General features: G+C 51.3%; 1 protein-coding gene across 11 annotated transcripts in view; it reads left to right on the top strand.

Annotated features, from left to right (window-relative positions):
- Positions 1-18,142, top strand: part of ERC1 (ELKS/RAB6-interacting/CAST family member 1) — a 255,436-nt gene that overhangs the window by 96,242 nt on the left and 141,052 nt on the right. For 7 of the 11 annotated variants that reach the window (XM_029054282.2, XM_029054279.2, XM_029054277.2 and 4 more), the window contains one exon: positions 707-718. The exons of the other annotated variants lie outside the window; for them this stretch is intronic. In XM_029054282.2, the coding sequence (XP_028910115.1) occupies positions 707-718 (12 nt within the window). The remainder of the gene's footprint in view (positions 1-706; positions 719-18,142) is intronic. 11 annotated transcript variants of the gene reach the window in all.

Raw genomic sequence — 18,142 nt, 5'->3', positions numbered from 1 at the left:
GGAGGCAGAGTCCGTTAAAAGCTGTGCTCGCGTGATCATCATTGCTATGAGATGGCCCCTCCCAACGTGGATCTTAATTGCCGGGAGGAAAGCAATTCAGTCAGCTTGCCCCACCACCGAAGAAATAATCCCGACAGTCCCATCGGGAGAGGCGGACCGGATCCGCGGGCTTTCCTGCACCCAAAAGCGGGTTCTTCTTTGGCTGTTGTTATCCTCCGTCCTCTAGCCTTGGTTGCCCCTTCGGTGAGGGGAGTGGAGAGTTGCGTGGTTCCAGGGCCGCTAAGTCCCTTTATACTCCAGCAGCGGTGATCTGTCGAAATCCGGCCAGGATTCCTCAACTCCCAAGTGCCTAATGTGCCCGGGCCCAGCCGGAGGAGAGCGTTTAACAGCCTCCCGTCCGCCCAGCTAGTTCTGAAACGGTTCCATTTCCCTGCCCCCAGCGGGAATCAAGGCCAGACGCAGCCCCGGGCAGAGAAACGCATGGGAGGTGGGGATGGTGAAACGGAATCCTCGAGCGCCCTGGGGGTAACCTTGGCATCCTAAAGACTCTCGCTTGGATCACCCCGGGGGCTGGCTGCCTGTCTCTCTCCGCTTCTGTAATTTCGCGATGTCGTCTCCAAGCGGGAGTTCCTCCGAACCGCGTCCTTACTAACTCTCTCCGCCTTTCTCTTTCACACCTTCTCCCCGGATGTGCCGCTCGCTTCAGTCTCACCTCCAGGTCAGTATGCCGCTTTCAGACGAGGTTGTAATAATAATAGTGACGGTATTGGTTAAGCGCTTATTATGTGCCGGGCTCATAATATTACGTTAAGCGCTGGATACAAGCAAAACGCGTTGGATACAGTCCCTGTCCCACATGGGGCTCACGGTCTCGATCCCCATTCTACAGATGAGGGAACCGAGGCCCAGAGAAGGGAAGGGACTTGCCCAGGGTCACTCCGCAGACAAGTGGCAGAGCCGGGATTAGATCCCGTGACCTTTTCGGTCCCCGGCTGCGGCCGCCCAAAAATTCAAATGGGAGGTTCCCGACCCAGAGGGAGGGAGAGGCAGTTGGGTGAAAGGGAGAAGTTTAAATCTTGTTTTGGTGGCTTGATCCGGTTCAGGCAGTGACCTGTTCTTCTTGTGTTGGCAACACTCTTGTGTGTGTGTGTTTGTGCACACGTGTGTACACGCGTGTGCCGTTGCCGAGCGCCCACTTTTCAGGGCACAGAGACTCCTCAGTCAGTAGGCTTGACACAGATACCACAGGCCAATTCCTTCCCGATGTCAAGAGGCACGGCCTAGTGGAAAAAGCCCGGGGCCGGGTTGCCATTTACTTGCTGTGTTGATGGTGGGCAAGTCGCTTAACTGCTCTGGGCCACAGTTTCCCTAGTCTGTGCCAAGCGCTGTTCTAAGTACAAGTTAATGAGGTTGGACACAGTCTCTGTCCCACATGGGGCTCGCGCTCCTATCCCCATTTTACAGATGAGGTAAGGGAGGCCCAGAGAAGTGAAGTGATTTGCCCAGGGTCACACAGCAGACAAGTGGCAGAGCCGGGATTAGAACCCCGGGTCTTTCTGACTCCCAGGCCCGGGCTCTGTCGGCTAAGTCACGCTGTTTCCACTAAGTCACACTGCTTCTAGGACGCGTAGCAAGCACTTAACAAATGCCAGAAAGAAAACCAGAAGGTAGCCCCTGAAACCATCCCAAGAGCCCCGATTTCATCGCCTACAGTGGGGTAAGACATAATGAAACACCTTGGTATGGGTGGTCTCGGGGCACTGACCCTTTCGAATGCTGGCAGAGTCTTTGAAACGACCAGGGGGTTTATTAGTGCCAGATGTGGTAAGATGGTATAAACAGTAGGAGCCGGCTGGCGGCACTTCATTCATTCATTGTCGTATTTACTGAGCACCTACGGTGCGCAGAGCACTGTACTAAGCGCTCGGGGGAGTACGGTATAGTAATAAACAGACACATTCCTGTCCACAGAGAGCTCGCAGTCTAGAGAGGGAGACAGACATTAATATAAATAGGTAAGTAAATAAATGACGGATATATATATAGGCACTGTGGGGCTGGGAAGGAGGTTGAATTGAAAGGGCAAATGAGAGGACGTGGGACTCCGCTTCCCGATCGAGGTGGGAGCAACCAGGGAGGAGTGAGGTGGAGAGAAGTGTGGAAAGCCTCTAGAAAGCTCTGACACGTTAAGGTGCCGGGAAAGTTTGCCTGAAAAATGGAGCGTTGGCCATGTGGAAAAACATTTAGCTTCAGAAAGAAATTGAGAGAGGGTATAGGCACCTCGACAGCAGAGGCATTTGTGGCGCAGAAGCCATTAATTGCAGACAGACTGGGGAGAAATTAAGGTGCGAGAACCCCCTTCTAGCTCAGGGTATAATTCTAGGTAACACCACCAGCCGCTTCCAGGAGCGTTGGCGTTGATCCCTGTCCACCTCCCGCAGATGGTTTCTGGCCTGCCATTGAAAGGCAGTATCATTGCTCTTTTTGGTTTTTTTGTTTCATCGTATTTGGTTAACCAGGCACGAAGCACTGGGGTCGATACAAGCTAATGGAGTTGGACGCAGTCCCTGTCCCGCATGGGACTCACCCCCATTTTCCAGATGAGGAAACTGAGGCTCAGAGAAGCGAAGCAACGTGCCCGAAGTCCCACAGCAGACAAGTGGAAGAGCCAGGATTAGAACATAAGTCCTTCTGACACCCAAGCCCGGGCTCTACCCACTAGCCCACACTGCCTCTCGTCCTCGACTCTTAAAATGGAAGTGGTGGAGCGCGCCGCAGTATATTGTTGGGCTCTCCTGTCAGACGAAACCTTCCATCTCTGCCGTCTGTTGCAGGCGATCGATGGTGGGGAAGGTGCGGGTCCGTTTCCTGCAGACCGAACCCTCTTTTCCCTCCCAGACGCGGTCTGGGCCCGACCGGTCCGTGGCTACCACTCAGCTACAGAGCAACATCATAGCATCGTGGATTGGGTTCTAATCCCATCTCCTCCACTTCTCCGCCAGGTGACCTTGGGCAGGTCACTTCACTTCTCTGGGTCTCAGTTTCCTCCTCTGTAAAATGGACTAAGACTTTGAGCCCCACATGGGACAACCTGATTACCTCGTATCTACCCCAGTGCTCAGAACAGTGCTTGGCACATACAGAAACGCCAGAATGATATTGAGACTGTGAGCCCCATGTGGGACAGGGACCGTGTCCAACCCGGTTTGCGTGTATCCACCCCAGTGCTTAGTACAGTGCCTGGCACGTAGTAAGTGCTTGACAAATACCATGACTGTTATCTACCGCAGTGTTTAGAACAGCGCTCGGCACATAGTAAGTGCTTAACAAGTACCATAAATTCAATAAATTCTAATTCGTGTGTGGCGAAAGCCCCGGGGCCCTCGGCAGAAACCGGCAGGGGTGGGGAGGGCGTCAGTCTAGGGCCTCGCGGGAGATGTCCCCGAGGGGACAGCGTGAGGTGTCTTGAAAACACCCAGTCGCGTCTCTCTCTGGTGTCACATCAATGGGGGCTTCAGTGCGGCTTCCTCACTGCACTCTCGGTCCGAGCTCTTGAGTAAACAGGAACGTCTGGAAAAGCTCCCCGGGTTTACACCTCAACCATGGAAGTCCTTGGCACGCACACGCCGCTCCGAGCCCAAAGTTATGTTAATTATAATATTGTTGGCTCCTTCATTTTCGGAGCATTTACCCTGGCGATAGACGGCCCCAAAGTCGACTTACTCCTAAATAACTTTGTTTTCCAAGAAACACAAAATAAAACGGGGCTTGTCTTTCCAGTGGGAAAGGTCACCTGGGCCGCGAGACGTTAACGACCTGAGCTTCTGCCGATCGGGCGGCGGAAGGCGAACCGATTCTCTCTCCGGGACCGTTCCGCTTCTCCCCTTTACCAAGGATTTTGCCAACTGCAGTCTAGAAAGGTCACCGACTAATGTGTCCAAGTGAAGCTACGCTATCGCCAGGGACTTTAATTGATTCGATAATTGGCATTTCGATCGATGGTATTGATGGAGCACTTACTGGATAGAGTGGGAGAGGACAATTAGCAGTTTGGGTTTTGAATCAGATGTCAACATGTCTTGCTTTGAATCCTAAGGTCCTTGAGAGCGGGAATCATGTTGACCGACCCTATCGAGAAACAGCGTGGCTTAAAACAGTGTGGCTTAACGTCCTGGAAGTCAGAAGGACCTGGGTTCTGATCCCTCTCTGCCGCTTGTCTGCTGGGTCACATCACTTCTCTGCGCCTCAGTTCCCTCATCTGTTAATCTGGGATTAAGACTGAGCTCCATGTGGGACAGGGACCGTGTCCAATCTGATTAGCTTGTTTCCAGACCAGCGATTAGTGCGGTACCTGGCACACAGTAAGCACTAAAAAAAACCCCACGATCGCTCTTACTATCGGCTTGTCTGCTCCCGGGCAGTTAGTACAGTGCTCTGCTGAAGCTGGACCCCTGGCCAGACACCCCAAGACCAGGAATCAAATAGACGCTCACCCGACCACCAGGTATAAGTGACTCTAGGGATTTTTTTTCTATATATTTGTTAAGCGCTTACTATGTGGTAGGTACTGTACTAAGCACTGACGGCAACCGTGGTCTGCGTTAAGCTCTTGCTATGAGCCAAGCACTGTCCTGAGCACTGGGATTTGAGGCTCCCAGATTAAGTAGGAGGGAGGACAGGCATTAAATCCCCATTTCGCAGATGACCTGAGGCCCAGAGTAGGGACCAAGGTCACACAGCAGGTAAGTGGAGGAGCCGGGATTAGAACCCAGGTCTTCGGACTCCCAGGCCCTGGCTCTTTCCACTAGGCCACGTTGCTCGGTAGATGAGATCTGAGAGAGACTGCACATCTGCTAATTTACAGACGGTTTCAGGGCTTCCCGAGGCAGGGGCGGGAAACATCGCCTGTCCCTCCCGCCTCCGTTCCTGCCGAGAAAATGTGCGGAACATTTTGGGAACAAACTTAATGTTGACCCGGGGACGGTAGTAAAAGACCCAAATGTCCATTTTTGCTGATGCGTGGAAGCCTGTTACATTCTGTTCCCGGAGAACCAGGGTAGGACTGGATAATCGACTCCAGGGATCCCCCACCAGCCCCTCCGGAGACAGGCACTGTTCCGGCGAGTCGGCTCTCTCCAGTAATCCGTCGGTAGCGTGCGGGGTTACGCGCTCACTAGGGGTTGTGCGCTGTACTAAGCCCCGGGTGCGATAGAATAGAAGCAGGGCAGAGACGGTCCCTGTCCCACATGGGACTCCCGGTCTGAGCGGGAAGGAGAACAGGTATTGAACCCCCATTTCAGAGGAAACGCAGAGAAGGGGAAGTGACTTGCCCAGGAATAATAATTATAAGAGACACTGTCTCTTTTGTATTACAAAAAGGGGGTTTAATCCGCGTTCTCCCTCTCGCTTAGGCTGTGAGGATCGTATCTACCGATTCTGTTAGGTTCTCCTCTCCCAAGCGCTTGGTCCCGTGTTCCGCACGCAGTAGGTGCTCAATAAATACCATTCATTGGTCGATCGACGTGGGACAGGAATTGTGTCCAACCTGATTAATTTGAAAGAGCCTGGGCTTCGGAGTCAGAGGTCATGAGTTCGACTCCTGGCTCTGCCACTGGTCAGCTGTGTGACGGTGGGCATGGCACTTCACTTCTCTGTGCCTCAGTTCCCTCATCTGTAAAATGGGGATTAAAAGTGTGTGAGCCCCAGGTGGGGCAACCTGATTACCCTGTTTCTCCCCCAGTGCTTAGAACAGTGCTCGGCACCTAGTAAGCGCTTAACAGATACCAACATTATTATTATTATTATTAGAACGGTGCTTGGCACCTGGTAAGTGCCAACTAAATGCCATACTCAATATCGTTACTGTTATCGTAACTAATTCAGTGTGGACCCCCTGAACAACCTAAGGATTTGAAGTTAGTAGACCCAGAGTTCAGTGCTTAGAACAGTGCTTTGGTAAGTGCAAACTAAATACTGTAATCATTATCATTATTGTTATCCTAACTAATTATGAGAAGCAGCGTGGCTCAGTGGAAAGAGCCTGGGCTTCGGAGTCGGAGGTCATGGGTTCGACTCCCGGCTCTGCCACTTGTCAGTTGTGTGACTGTGGGCAAGTCACTTCACTTCTCCGTGCCTCAGTGACCTCATCTGTAAAATGGGGATTCACTGTGAGCCCCACGTGGGACAACCTGATTACCCTGTATCTCCCCCAGCGCTCAGAACAGTGCTCTGCACATAGTAAGCGCTTAATAAATACCAGCATTAATTCAGTGTGGACCCCCTGAACGGCTTATGGATTTGACGCTAGTAGACACAGAGTTTAGGGCCCCGTATGAGTAGAGATAAGAAATACAATTGTCTTGTTTTGGGGTGCTTGTTTTCCCCAAACGGTATTGGTTACATGCTTATTATGTGCCAGGCCCCTTACTTAGCCCTGGGGTGGATACAAGCTAATCCCCCCCTTCACCTCCCCGCAGCTAAACCCTCTTCTCCCCCCTTTCCCGCTGCTCCTCCCCCTCTCCCTTCCCATCCCCTCAGCACTGTACTCGTCCTCACAACTGTATATATCTTCATTACCCGATTTATTTTGTTAATGAGATGTACATCACCCTGATTCTATTTATTTGCTATTGTTTTAATGAGATGTTCTTCCCCTCGATTCTATTTATTCGTTGTCCTTGTCTGTCCGTCTCCCCCGATTCGACCGTAAGCCCGTCAAAGGGCGGGGACTGTCTCTGTCTGTTTCCGATTTGTACATTCCAAGTGCTTAGTACAGTGCTCTGCACATAGTAAGCGCTCAATAAATACTATTAAATGAATGAATGTGGGGCTCACAGTCTTAAACCCCGTAGGTGAGAAAACTGAGGCAAAGATAGGTGAAGTGATTTGCCTCGGGTCACACAACAGACAAGTGGTGGAGCTGGGTTTAGAGCCCAGGCCCCTCTGACTCCTAAGCCCTTACTCTAACCGAGGCCACGCTGTTTTTGTAAAACGGGGCCCCGAAACCAATTCTCCCTTCTTCCTTAAGATCATGAGCCCTTTGTGGGCCAGGGGAGGCTCCTAAGCGTCAGCAGAGTCTTGACAGAATTGTTTTTCCACAGTGGTATTCGTTAAGCACTTACTACGTTCCAAGCATTGTACTAAATGCTGGAGTTGATACAAGTTAATCAGGTTAGACCAAGTCCGTGTCCCACATGGAGCTCAAAGTCTTAATCCCCATTTTACAGATGAGGGAACTGAGGCCTAAAGAAACGAAGTGACCACCTCAGGTCACATAGAGGAGTGGCGGAGCAGGTTTTAGAACCGAAGTTCCTGACTAGGAGGCCCAGGGTCTTTCAGCTAGGCTTCGCTGTTTCTGTGTTGCTCACATAGAGAAGCCGGCAGAAAAAGTTGTTTTCGTACACGGAGCTGTGGCATGGGACAACATTATACGGCACAGCCCATCTTCCTGTTTGCCTACAGAAATAGATTTTCCCAAATAACATCCTGAGAATTAGGACCTGTCTTCTAATCCCGGCCACACCGCTTGTCTGCTCTGTGACCCTGGGCAAGTCACTTTATTTCTCCGGACTGTAAGCTCGTTATGGGCAGAAAACGTGTGCGCTAATTCTATTGTATTGTACTCTCCCACTTAAAACAGTGCTCTATACCACCGATTGATTGATTGATTGATTGATTGTGCCTAAATTCCCCCTAATAGGGATTAAATCCTCCTCCCTCTAATTTAGACTGTGATTGTTATCATCTCCACGTGGGACCAGGACTGTATCCAGTCTGATTATCCTCTATCTACCCCAGTGCTTAACACATAGCAAGCACTTAACAAGTATCATAAGAAAGTATCATCGAATTAGTGATGTTTCAGCCGTAAAGGGTGGGAGGGTTTCTCCTTAACCTCCAGGAGAGAGACGGTCGTTCCTCAAGGATGCCGTGGGCCGACTGGGCCGTCGCCTTGTCCGTGGAGAATGTCCCGGACGCTCTGTTGGTCCGGGCCGTTATGGGAGGGTTTCGCTCTGGCGCAGTAGAGCTGGCTCTGGCGCGGTAGAGCCGGTGCGAGCCGGAGCGTCACGATGTCCCCCAGAGCAGCGTGTTCTGGCTCGACCTCCATATCGGATTTAGTTCCAGCTGGAAGAGGAGCACCCACAATGGCCCCAGCAACCACAGTGGTGGCCTTTTTAATTATTAAGTTTTTGATGGTAGTTTTTAAGCTCTTACTATGTGCCAGCCACTGTACTAAGCACTGGGAGAGATATAGGCAAATCAGGTTGGACACAGTCCATGTCCCACGTGGATCTCCCGCTCTTAATCCCCATTTTTACAGAGGAGGGAACTAAGCCTAGAAGAGTGAAGTGACTTCTTTCTTCTTTATGGTGTATGTTAAGTGGTTTCTGGTGCGCCAGGCACTTTTCTAAGCGCTGGGGTCGATACAAGCTAATCAGGTTGGACGAAGTCCACGTATCACACCAGGCTCACATCTTCATCCCCATTTTACCGACGAGGTAACTGAGGTCCAGAGAAGTGAAGGGACTTACCCAAGGTAACAAAGCAGACAAGTGGTGGAGCTGGGATTAAAACCCAGATCCTTCTGACTCCCAGGCCCGGGCTCTCTTCACAGTGCTGCTCAACGGCCCTTGGCCATAAAATCAAGTGGCACTGAAGCTCCCTCGTTTTAAGGGATCTGGTTTCAGGCCCCCATGGAAAACCTGAGCTTTGCACCTTCATTTCCCTATTTTTTTTTTTTTGCTTCAACTTTCAGACGTAGATAGTTAGCTCTGCTAGAGCCCTAATTGAGCGATCATAACCGGGAGGCCGTTCACTGGCCGTTAATGACCCGTTGGAGGAGGTGACGGACCGAGGAGTCGCGGAGACCCGCCCCGAGTTAGTCATTAGTTGCCAGGAAGTGCCCGGTGTGGAGGTTTTGCCCGTTCCGATCCATGAAAATCTAAAGGAAGAAACAGAGTGTGATTTTTATGGGCGTCAAAAGCATTCAAAACCAGATTCCCCTTGGCAACCCTCCAGGATGGGAACCTCCCAACCTCCTCTTGCACTGGTGTATTTCTCGTCGAGCATATCTCATTCATTCAGTCGTATTTATTGAGCGCTTACTGTGTGCAAAGCACTGTACATCTCAGGTTCAGTGGACAGCAGCTTCATCATCAATTTTTGCTTTCTTTAACAGTATCTGTATTAAGCGCTGGGGTAGATACAAGCGATCAGATTGGACACAGTCCCTTTCCCGTATGGGGCTCACAGTCTCAATCCCCATTTTACCGGTGAGGGAACTGAGCCCCAGAGAAGTGAAGTGACTTGCCCAAGACTACGCAGCGGACAGGTGGCGGGGCCGGGATGAGGACCCAGGTCCTCCTGCCTCCCAGGCCCGTGCTCTATCCACCAGGCCACCTGTTCTTCCCCCTACCCGTTTGCCCTGTTTGGGACAGGGACCATGTCTGACCTGATTATTTCATCTCTACACAGCTTGGGAGGGTCCAGGAAAACGGAGTTGATAGACACGTTCCCTGTCTACGGGGACTGTACAGTCTAGAGGGACCTTACAGTCTACAATCAAATAAACCAATAGTACTTATTTGAGCGCTTACTGTGTGCAGAGCACTGGACAAAGCACTTGGGAGAGTCCAAGACATGCACATCGTTTGCCCGAGAGCCAGAATTTTGCTCTCAACCCCACCCCTCCCTGCCTTCTCGTGGCTAGATCCTGGGCCTGGGTGTCAGAAGGTCACGGGTTCTAATCCCGTTTCCGCCACTCGTCTGCTGTGTGAACTTGGTCAAGTGGCTTCCCTTCTCTGTGCCTCAGTTATCTCATCGGTAAAATGGGGATTGAGATTGTGAGCCCCACGTGGGACAGGGACTGGGCCCAACCCGATTTGCCCGTATCCACCTCGGTGCTCAGTACAGGGCCCGGGACATAGTAAGCACTTAACAAATACCGTTATTATTATTACTGTCCTCAAGTAAAGCCTGGTCTTTTCTGTGATAGGCAATAATTGCGATTTTTGTTAAGCGCTTACTAGGTGCCAAGCACTGGGCTAGATACCAGACCATCAGGTCGTATGCAGGCCCTGTCTCCCATAGGCCTCACAGTCCAAATAGTGAGGAGAATAGGTTGCGAATTCCCACTTTACAGATGAGAAAATTGAGGCGCAGGGAACTTAATGGACTGGTCCCCCAAGATCACACAGAAAGAAAACACAGGAGCTGGTTTAAGAACCCAGGTCTCCTAACCCTCCCCCCAGGACGTCAGTTTGAAGCCTTGGTTCTCAGAACACTGTATTCAGCACTTGGGAAAGTACAGTAGATTTAACAGCTGCAATCCCTGCCCACGAGGAGTTTACAGATTAGAGAGGGAGACAGACATTAAAATGGATTTCAGATGGGTATAATAACGTTGGTATTTGTTAAGCGCTTACTATGTGCCGAGCACTGTTCTAATCGCTGGGGTAGATACAAGGTAATTAGCTTGTCCCACATGAGGCTCACAGTCTCAATCCCCAATTTACAGATGAGGGAACCGAGGCACCGAGAAGTTAAGTGACTCGCCCAGAGTCACACAGCTGACAAGTGGCGGAGCCGGGATTGGAACCCATGACCTCTGACTCCTAAGCCCGGGCTCTTTCCACTGAGCCGCGCTGCTTCTCCAGAAGTGCTGAGGGGCTGGGGGAAGGAAGAAGATCACAGTGCCGAGGTGTCAGAATGGGCTACTCACACTTCAGGGCCCATAAAAACCCGGCTTCTAAATTTGAGTGTTCAAGTCAAGGTGCGAGAATTATGCCGGGAGCCAAAGTATATAGGAAGCAGCTTGGAGAATGCTCTGAAGGAGGAGTCGAAAGTTTCCTTTTGGGAAGCCGTGTCATCTGTGTCCTTGGATCTGTCCCCTTGAAGCACTTGATATGATAACGGTGTTGGTTAAGGGCTTACTAGGTGCCGGGCACTGTCCTAAGCGCCGGGGGAAGTACAAGATAATGAGGTTAGACACAGTCCCTGTCCCACCTGGGGCTCGCAGTCTTATTCCCCGTTTTACAGGTGAGGGAACTGAGGCACAGAGGAGTTAAGCGACTTGCCCAAGCGGACACATGGAGGAGCCGGGATTAGAAGTCAGGTCCTTCTGACTCCCCGGCCTGTGTTCTAGACACTAGACCTTGCCCCTCCCTCAGCCCCACAGCACTTGCTTTCATATCCATAATAATAATGTTGGTATTGGTTAAGCGCTTACTATGTGCAGAGCACTGTTCTAAACGCTGGGGTAGACACAGGGGAATCGGTCTTAATCCCCATTTTACAGATGAGGTAACTGAGGCCCAGAGAAGTGAAGCGACTTGCCCACAGTCACACAGCTGACAAGTGGCAGAGCAGGGATTCGAACTCATGACCTCTGACTCCAAAGCCCGGGCTCTTTCCACTGAGCCACGCTGCTTCTCTTCTCTTCTGAGTTTTGTCTTCCCCTTCAGACTTTCAGCTTCTGGTGGGCAGGGGCCGCGTCTAACTCGGTTGTATTTTCCCAAGCGCTTAGTACGTTGCTCTAGTCAGTCCGCGGTATTTATTGAGCACTTACTATGTGCAGAGAACTGTACTGAGCGCTTGGGAGAGGACAAGAAGACAATATAACCGGACACATTCCCTGCCCACAGCGAGCTTACGGTCTAGAGGGTTTTGACCCCTCCCCGCAAAGCCTCCCTATTAATCAATCAGTGGTATTCATTAAGCAATCTTCACACTAAAACTACGTTCAAAAATCCTAACGGTATAAAGTTTATTCAAATCTGATTTACTTTTTTTCTTAGGAGTTGAAGGATGATTGATTTCATCCTTCCTGAGATTTAGTTAATAGTACGTAAGCTTCTTGAGGCAATCGTTCGGGTGTCTCGTTTCTTCCGTCCAACTCTTGGAACGTTTAGGAAGTGCTTAGTGCATGTTTGGTAATAACTCTGGAAGTCAGGCAACTCTGATTCCAGTTGGCTTGCCTCATCTGGAACTGACTTGCAAATCGGGAGCTGGCAAGTGAGGCAGAAATTGCGGGGAAGGGATGGGGGACTAGGAATGAGGAAACAAACAGTTTTATTTTATTTTTTTAAAGGCATTTGTTAGCACTTACTATGCGCCGGGCACCGTACTTGAGCGCCGGGATAGAAGCTAGTCAGGTTGGACACGGTCCATGTCCCACGTGGGGCTCCCAATTAATGATTTGACTGATTCTTCTCCCCAGCGTGGCTTCGTGGAAAGGGCCCGGGCTTGGGAGTCAGGGGTCGTGGGTTCCAATCCCGGCTCCGCCGCTTATCGGCTGGGTGCCTTTCGGCAAGTCACTTAACTTCTCTGTGCCTCGCTTAACTCATCTGGAAAATGGGGATTAAGACCGTGAGCCCCGTGTGGGACAACCTGATGACCTTGTATCTAACCCAGCGCTTAGAACAGCGCTCGGCACATAGTAGGCGCTTAACGTGTACCGTCATCATCATCCTGATGTTCGTGGGAGTTATTCCTCCGGGGGCTTTGGGCAGGTCACACGCGGGGCCTTGGCATTGGAGCTTTCACTGATTTTGAGAGAGAAATAGTGGTAGTGATAATAATAATGATGGTATTTGCTAAGCGCCTACTATGTGCCAGACACTGTACTAAATGGTGGGGTGGATACAAGCAAATCGGGTTGGACACAGTCCCAGTCTTCATCCCCATTTTACAGATGAGGGAACTGAGGCCCAGAGAAGTGAAACAACGTCGTTGCTTCATTCAGTCATTTATTGAGCGCTTACTGTGTGCAGAGCACTGTACTGAGTGCTTGGAAAGTACAGTTCAGCAACGAATAGAGACAATCCCTACTCAACAACGGGCTCACAGTCTAGAAGTGGGGAGACAGACATCAGAACAAGATTTGCCGAGGGTCCCACAGCAGACGAATGGCGGGGCCGGGATGAGGACTCAGGTCCTTCTGACTCCCAGGCCCGGGCTCTGACCCTATGCCACGCTGCTGCTTTTCACCCACACCGCCTTCCCAGCGGTGGGAGAAGGGCATCTAAAGGGGAAACCCCGATCCCGGCCTTACCTTTGGCCTGGCAGGGGTAGGGGATAGGGAAGCAGCATAGCCTAGTGGAAGGAGCCCGGGGACCTGGGAATCAGAGGACCTGAGTTCTAATCCCAGTTCTGCCGCATGTCTGCTGGGTGACCTGGGGCAAGTCTTTTCACTTCTCTGTTCCCTGGTTACTCCATCTGTAAAATGGGGGTGAAGACCGTGAGTCCCACGTGGGACGGGGACCGCGTCCAAGCCGACGATCTCGTTTCTACCCCAGCGCTTAGAACGGTGCTTGGCACTTAGCGTGTACCCAATGCCACGATTAATATCATGATGATGATTATTATGTGGGTGGGGACCCAAACCGTGCTGCTGCCCGTCAGCTCCCCCAGAGCCCCCCTGCCTCGGACACATTTCTGACATGCCAGGTTGGCAGGGGCCCTTGTCAGAGCCTTGTGAGCGGGACTGATTTCCCGGTCAGGGATAAACACTGAGCGAGCCTTCCTCCGCTCTCGGGGTGCCCGGCCTCAGCACCCCGACTGCGGAACCCTCGCTCCATAGCCCGGACTTGCCGCCACCGTCTGTCTGCCCCTTCTGCCGGCCATCCTGTGCCCCGTGAAGTTGGCCTGGGCAGCCTTCTCCGCGTGTGGCATCCTGCCAATGCGTGCAGACTCTAGCATCGCCTGGGGAAATGCCTCATGCCACCTTCTGCTTGCTCTCAACTGATGCCTACGCAGATACCATGAGCGCGGCTGGAGGCCAGGAGCATGTGTTGGAACTGAAACAGTGTTTCCCGCCTCCCTCCCTCTTCATCTCTCTCTCAGACTCTTTCTCTCCATCTCTTCCTTTCCCCCTTCTTAGCCTCCCTCCCTCTCCCCAGCTCTCTTTCCACCCTCTCTCCATTTCGTTTCTCACTTGGCTCTCCACCTCTCTCTGTCTCTTTCTACTCTGTTTCCACTTCCTTACTGATCTAGACACATCCTGGTTTTAGAATTCTGGATGTCATTAGTTTTAGGGGAAACAGTCGGCCGCCTCTTCTTCCTTCTTTTTGTCTTCCGACTCCCCTTCCTCCTGCTGCTGCTCCTCCTCCTCCTCCTCCTGTTAAAAGTCCCTCGGGGTTTCCTGTTGGCACCGATACAACAGACAAGTTGAATTTTCAGGATCTGTTGGAACAGCAAGCGGTGTTTTCATTCGCCTCTGCTGCCTTGTGACGTAAATGTCACAGAACGCTGTTCAGCGGTGGAACGAAATGAGGAGGAAGCGGGGGTCGGGAGAGGCGAGCGGGTGGGAGGGTGGGAGGACCGTCAGGTAAGCAACAGAGCAAAACCTGCCAGAGTACAGTGCTCTGCGCATAGTAAGCGCTCAATAAATACTATTGAATGAATAATTGGGGTATTGGCTAAGCGCTTACTTCGTGCCAGGCACCGTACTAAGCGCCGCGGTGGATTCAAGCAAATCCGGTTGGACATCGTCCCTGTCCCACGTGGGGCTCACAGTCTCGATTTTGCAGATGAGGTAACTGAGGCCCAGAAAAGTAAAGCAACTTGCCCAAGGTCGCAACAGGCAAGTGGTGGAGCCGGGATTAGAGCCCATTTCCTTCTGACACCCAGGCCCATGTTCTGTCCACTAGTCAGTCGTCATCAGTTATATCTATTGAGAGCTTACGAAGTGCAGATTACCGTACTGAGAGTTTAGGAGAGTACAACGTAACCCCGTGACGGACACATTCCCCGCCCACAACAAGCTCTCATTCTAGAGGGGGAGGCAGACGTTAACGTAAAGAAATGTTACAGATATGGACGTGAGCGCACTGGGCCTCGCTGCTTCTGGCATGGAGACTCCGGTGATATTCATTCTGTCGGATTTCCTTGGAGGAAGGTGGGGAAGAGTGGAGGAGCAGCTGAGAAGTCAGATGGAGGGAGCGAGAGAAATTGGAGATGCCCGGGAGGGGGGTGACCGTGGAGCAGGGGGCTCGAAGACCCGGGCCATCCATCAACCCGTCCAGTCTCCTGTTGCGAAGAGGCAACCCACAGAGTCTTCTCTTCCCCCGCGGTGTTTGCAGGCCGCTCGGACCCGGCTCGTTCCCTTCCCGTTGGGGTTAAAAGTAGGCAGGAAAACTTCATCCCCCACTGGGCCTTTGGTACGGTCCATCGAGACCCTCTCCTATCATTACCGCCACTCCAAAGCCTGGCTTGGCCTTCCTCAGGATGTTGTGATAATAATAATTATGGTAATAATAATGATTATGGGACTTGTTAAGCGCTTACTCTGTGGCAAATGCTGTTCTAAGTGCTGGCGTAGATATAAATTAGGCAGGTTGGACACAGCCCCTGGCCCACATGGGGCTCACGTTTTTAATCCCCATTTAACAGATGCCCAGAGAAGTGAAACGATCTGTCCAAGGTCACACAGGAGACGGGCGGCACAATTGGGATTAGAACCCGGGTCCTTTTGACTCCCAGGACCGTGCTCTATCCACTGAGCCACGCGGCTTCAATTGATCGTGGTTAGTACAGCACTTGGCCCATCATGCACGCTTTATAATACTATTATTATTATCATTATTAAGTATCGGGCCTCCATCGTATTCGGGGCTCACCATCTCTGGATCAAGATCCCTTGAACTCAGAAGCAACTGGACGAGGAATATTATAAAAGAAGAGGTTGGAATCGATCGATCATTCATACTTACTGAGCGCTTATCGCGGGCAGCACGTTAGACTGAGCACTTGGGAGAGTCGGATAGACTTAGGTAGACGCGATCCCAGCCCTCAAACGACCGACGCAGGTTGTGCTAAAGCACACTATCCACCAAGTCTTTGGCCCTGACCCGGCTCTGAAACTTCACCCGTGTGAAGTCTGGGAAAACTGAGCGGGTCGGCAGTGCCAACGGACCGAACGCCAAAGAGAAGAGCGTTACCTGGTGGAGTGAGTCCCGGCCTGGGAGTTAGAAGACCTGGTTTCTAATCCCGGCTCTGCCAGATAGTCGCCGTGTGACCTGACGCAAGTCACTTCACTTGTCGGTGCCTCGGTTCGCCTGTTCTCCCTCCTACTTAGACTGTGAGCCCCATGCGGGACGGGGCCTGTGTCCAACCTAATTCGCTTGTATCTACCCCAGCGCTGAAAACGGTGTTTGACGCACCGTAAAAAAAAATAATGGACGTCATCCTCGATCCATTCCCGTTCCTCTGTAACGGGAGGCAGGGGAGAGAATTTTCTTTCTCGTTCTTTTGACGGCCAATGAAAGCGCGCCGCTTCCTAGCCGGGCGACGTTTGGGGGGAATCCGAGGATCAGAGAAAATCCAGATTCCAGATATAATTATGGCCAAAAGGGCTGAGGAAGCAGAGCTGACCTATTTTGCTCCGATTGGGCCAAACATCCAGCCTTTAATCTGTCGTCCCTCCACCACAGGAGGCTCAAGTGTCTATAATTGGGTTCCCTATGCCGGGCGTCTCGATGCCCAGAAGGGTAGGGGCCCTGCCCTGCCCCACTTTGGTGGCTGCCAGTGCCATCTGGAACGATCCGCAGAGAGGGGAAATCTGGTCGAACCCTTCCAGAAATGGCATTCTCTCTTCTCTTTGCTCTTAGGAGAGATGGAGTGGATTTCGTTGTGATGGTTATAGGGGTTTTTTTATGGTATTTGTTAAGCGCTTACTATATGCCAGGCACTGAACTAAGCACTAAAGAGGAAGCAGCGTGGCCGAGTTGATAAGAACACGGGCCTGGGAGTCAGAAGGACTTGGGTTCTAATCACGGCTTTGCCACGTGTCTGTTGTGTGACCTTAGGCAAGTCATGTAACTTCTCTGGGCCTCAGTTACCTCATCTGTAAAACGGGAAGAAGAGCAGGAGCCCCAAGTGGGACGGGGACCGTATCCAACCCGATTGACTTGTATCATTCTCCAGAGCTTAGAACAGGGCACATTGTAAGCACTTAAAAAGTACCTTAATTATTAATTATTATTAATAAGCACTAGGCACTGTTGTTTTTATGGTATTTAAGCGCTTACTTGTTATACTGTACTCTCCCAAGCACTTAATACAGTGCTCTGCACACAGTAAAGTAATCAATAAGTATGACTGAATGAATGAATGAAAGACACCAGGCACTGTACTAAGCCCTGGGGTAGATAGAAGATGATCAGGTTGGACGCAGTCCCCGTCCCCACAGGGGGCTCACAGTCTTAATTCCCATTTTATAAATGAGGGAACTGAGGCCCAGAGATGAAGTGACTTACCCAAGGTCACAGAGCACACAAGTGGTAGAGCCAGGACCAGAACTGGCGTCTTTCTGACTTCCATACACATGCTCCATCCACCAGGCCACGAGCCTTCCCTAGAGTAGTTTTGGTAGCAATTTTTTAATGGTGTTTGTTGTTATTAATAGTAACCATGCTAAAAAGAATTGGGATTTTTGTCAAGTGCTCATTAAGTGCCAGGCACCGTACTAAGCACTGGGATGGATACAAGCAAGTGGGGCTGTACACAGTCTCTGTCCCGCATGGGGCTCACGGTCTAAGTAGGAAGGAGAACAGCTATTGAGTCCCCGTTTTACAGTCGAGGAAACTGAGGTAGAGAGAAGTGAAGAGGCTCGCCCAAGGTTTCACAGCGAGCAAGAGGCAGAGCTGGGATTAGAGCCCAGGTCCTCCAATTTCCAGGCCTGCGCTCTTTCCACTTGGCCACGCCGCTTCTCTTCCCAGCAATTGAGGTTGGGAAAGAAAAGGTTGATTTTCGAAGGCAGATGGTAACAGTTTCTGGGCTTTGGGAGTTCCGGTCCATTTCTCTTGCTTCTCTTTCCAAATCCCAGTAACTCTGAGTCACGAAACCATGTGTGTGAGGCGTTTCTGGAATTATGGGTGCTTACCTGGTCTGACCCGATCTAACCCCTGAACCTCAATAACCGAGGATTCGACACCTCCTCCCCCGCCCGCCCCAAACCACCAAATTCCTCCTGTTAGAATTGTTCCAACGGTTTTCCCCACCAGGAAAGAGTTACATCCATCTGCGGATCTTGTCTAAGCCTCTTCTTGTCCAGTGAAGTCGCTCAATGTGACGGATTGCCAGTATCTTTTCTCTTTCATGGTATTTATTTAGCACTTACGAGATGTCAAACCGTGTTCTAAGC

The sequence above is a fragment of the Ornithorhynchus anatinus genome, chromosome X4, assembly GCF_004115215.2.
Source record: "Ornithorhynchus anatinus isolate Pmale09 chromosome X4, mOrnAna1.pri.v4, whole genome shotgun sequence".
NCBI lineage: Eukaryota > Metazoa > Chordata > Mammalia > Monotremata > Ornithorhynchidae > Ornithorhynchus > Ornithorhynchus anatinus.
This window is presented reverse-complemented; position numbering and strand designations above follow the sequence as displayed.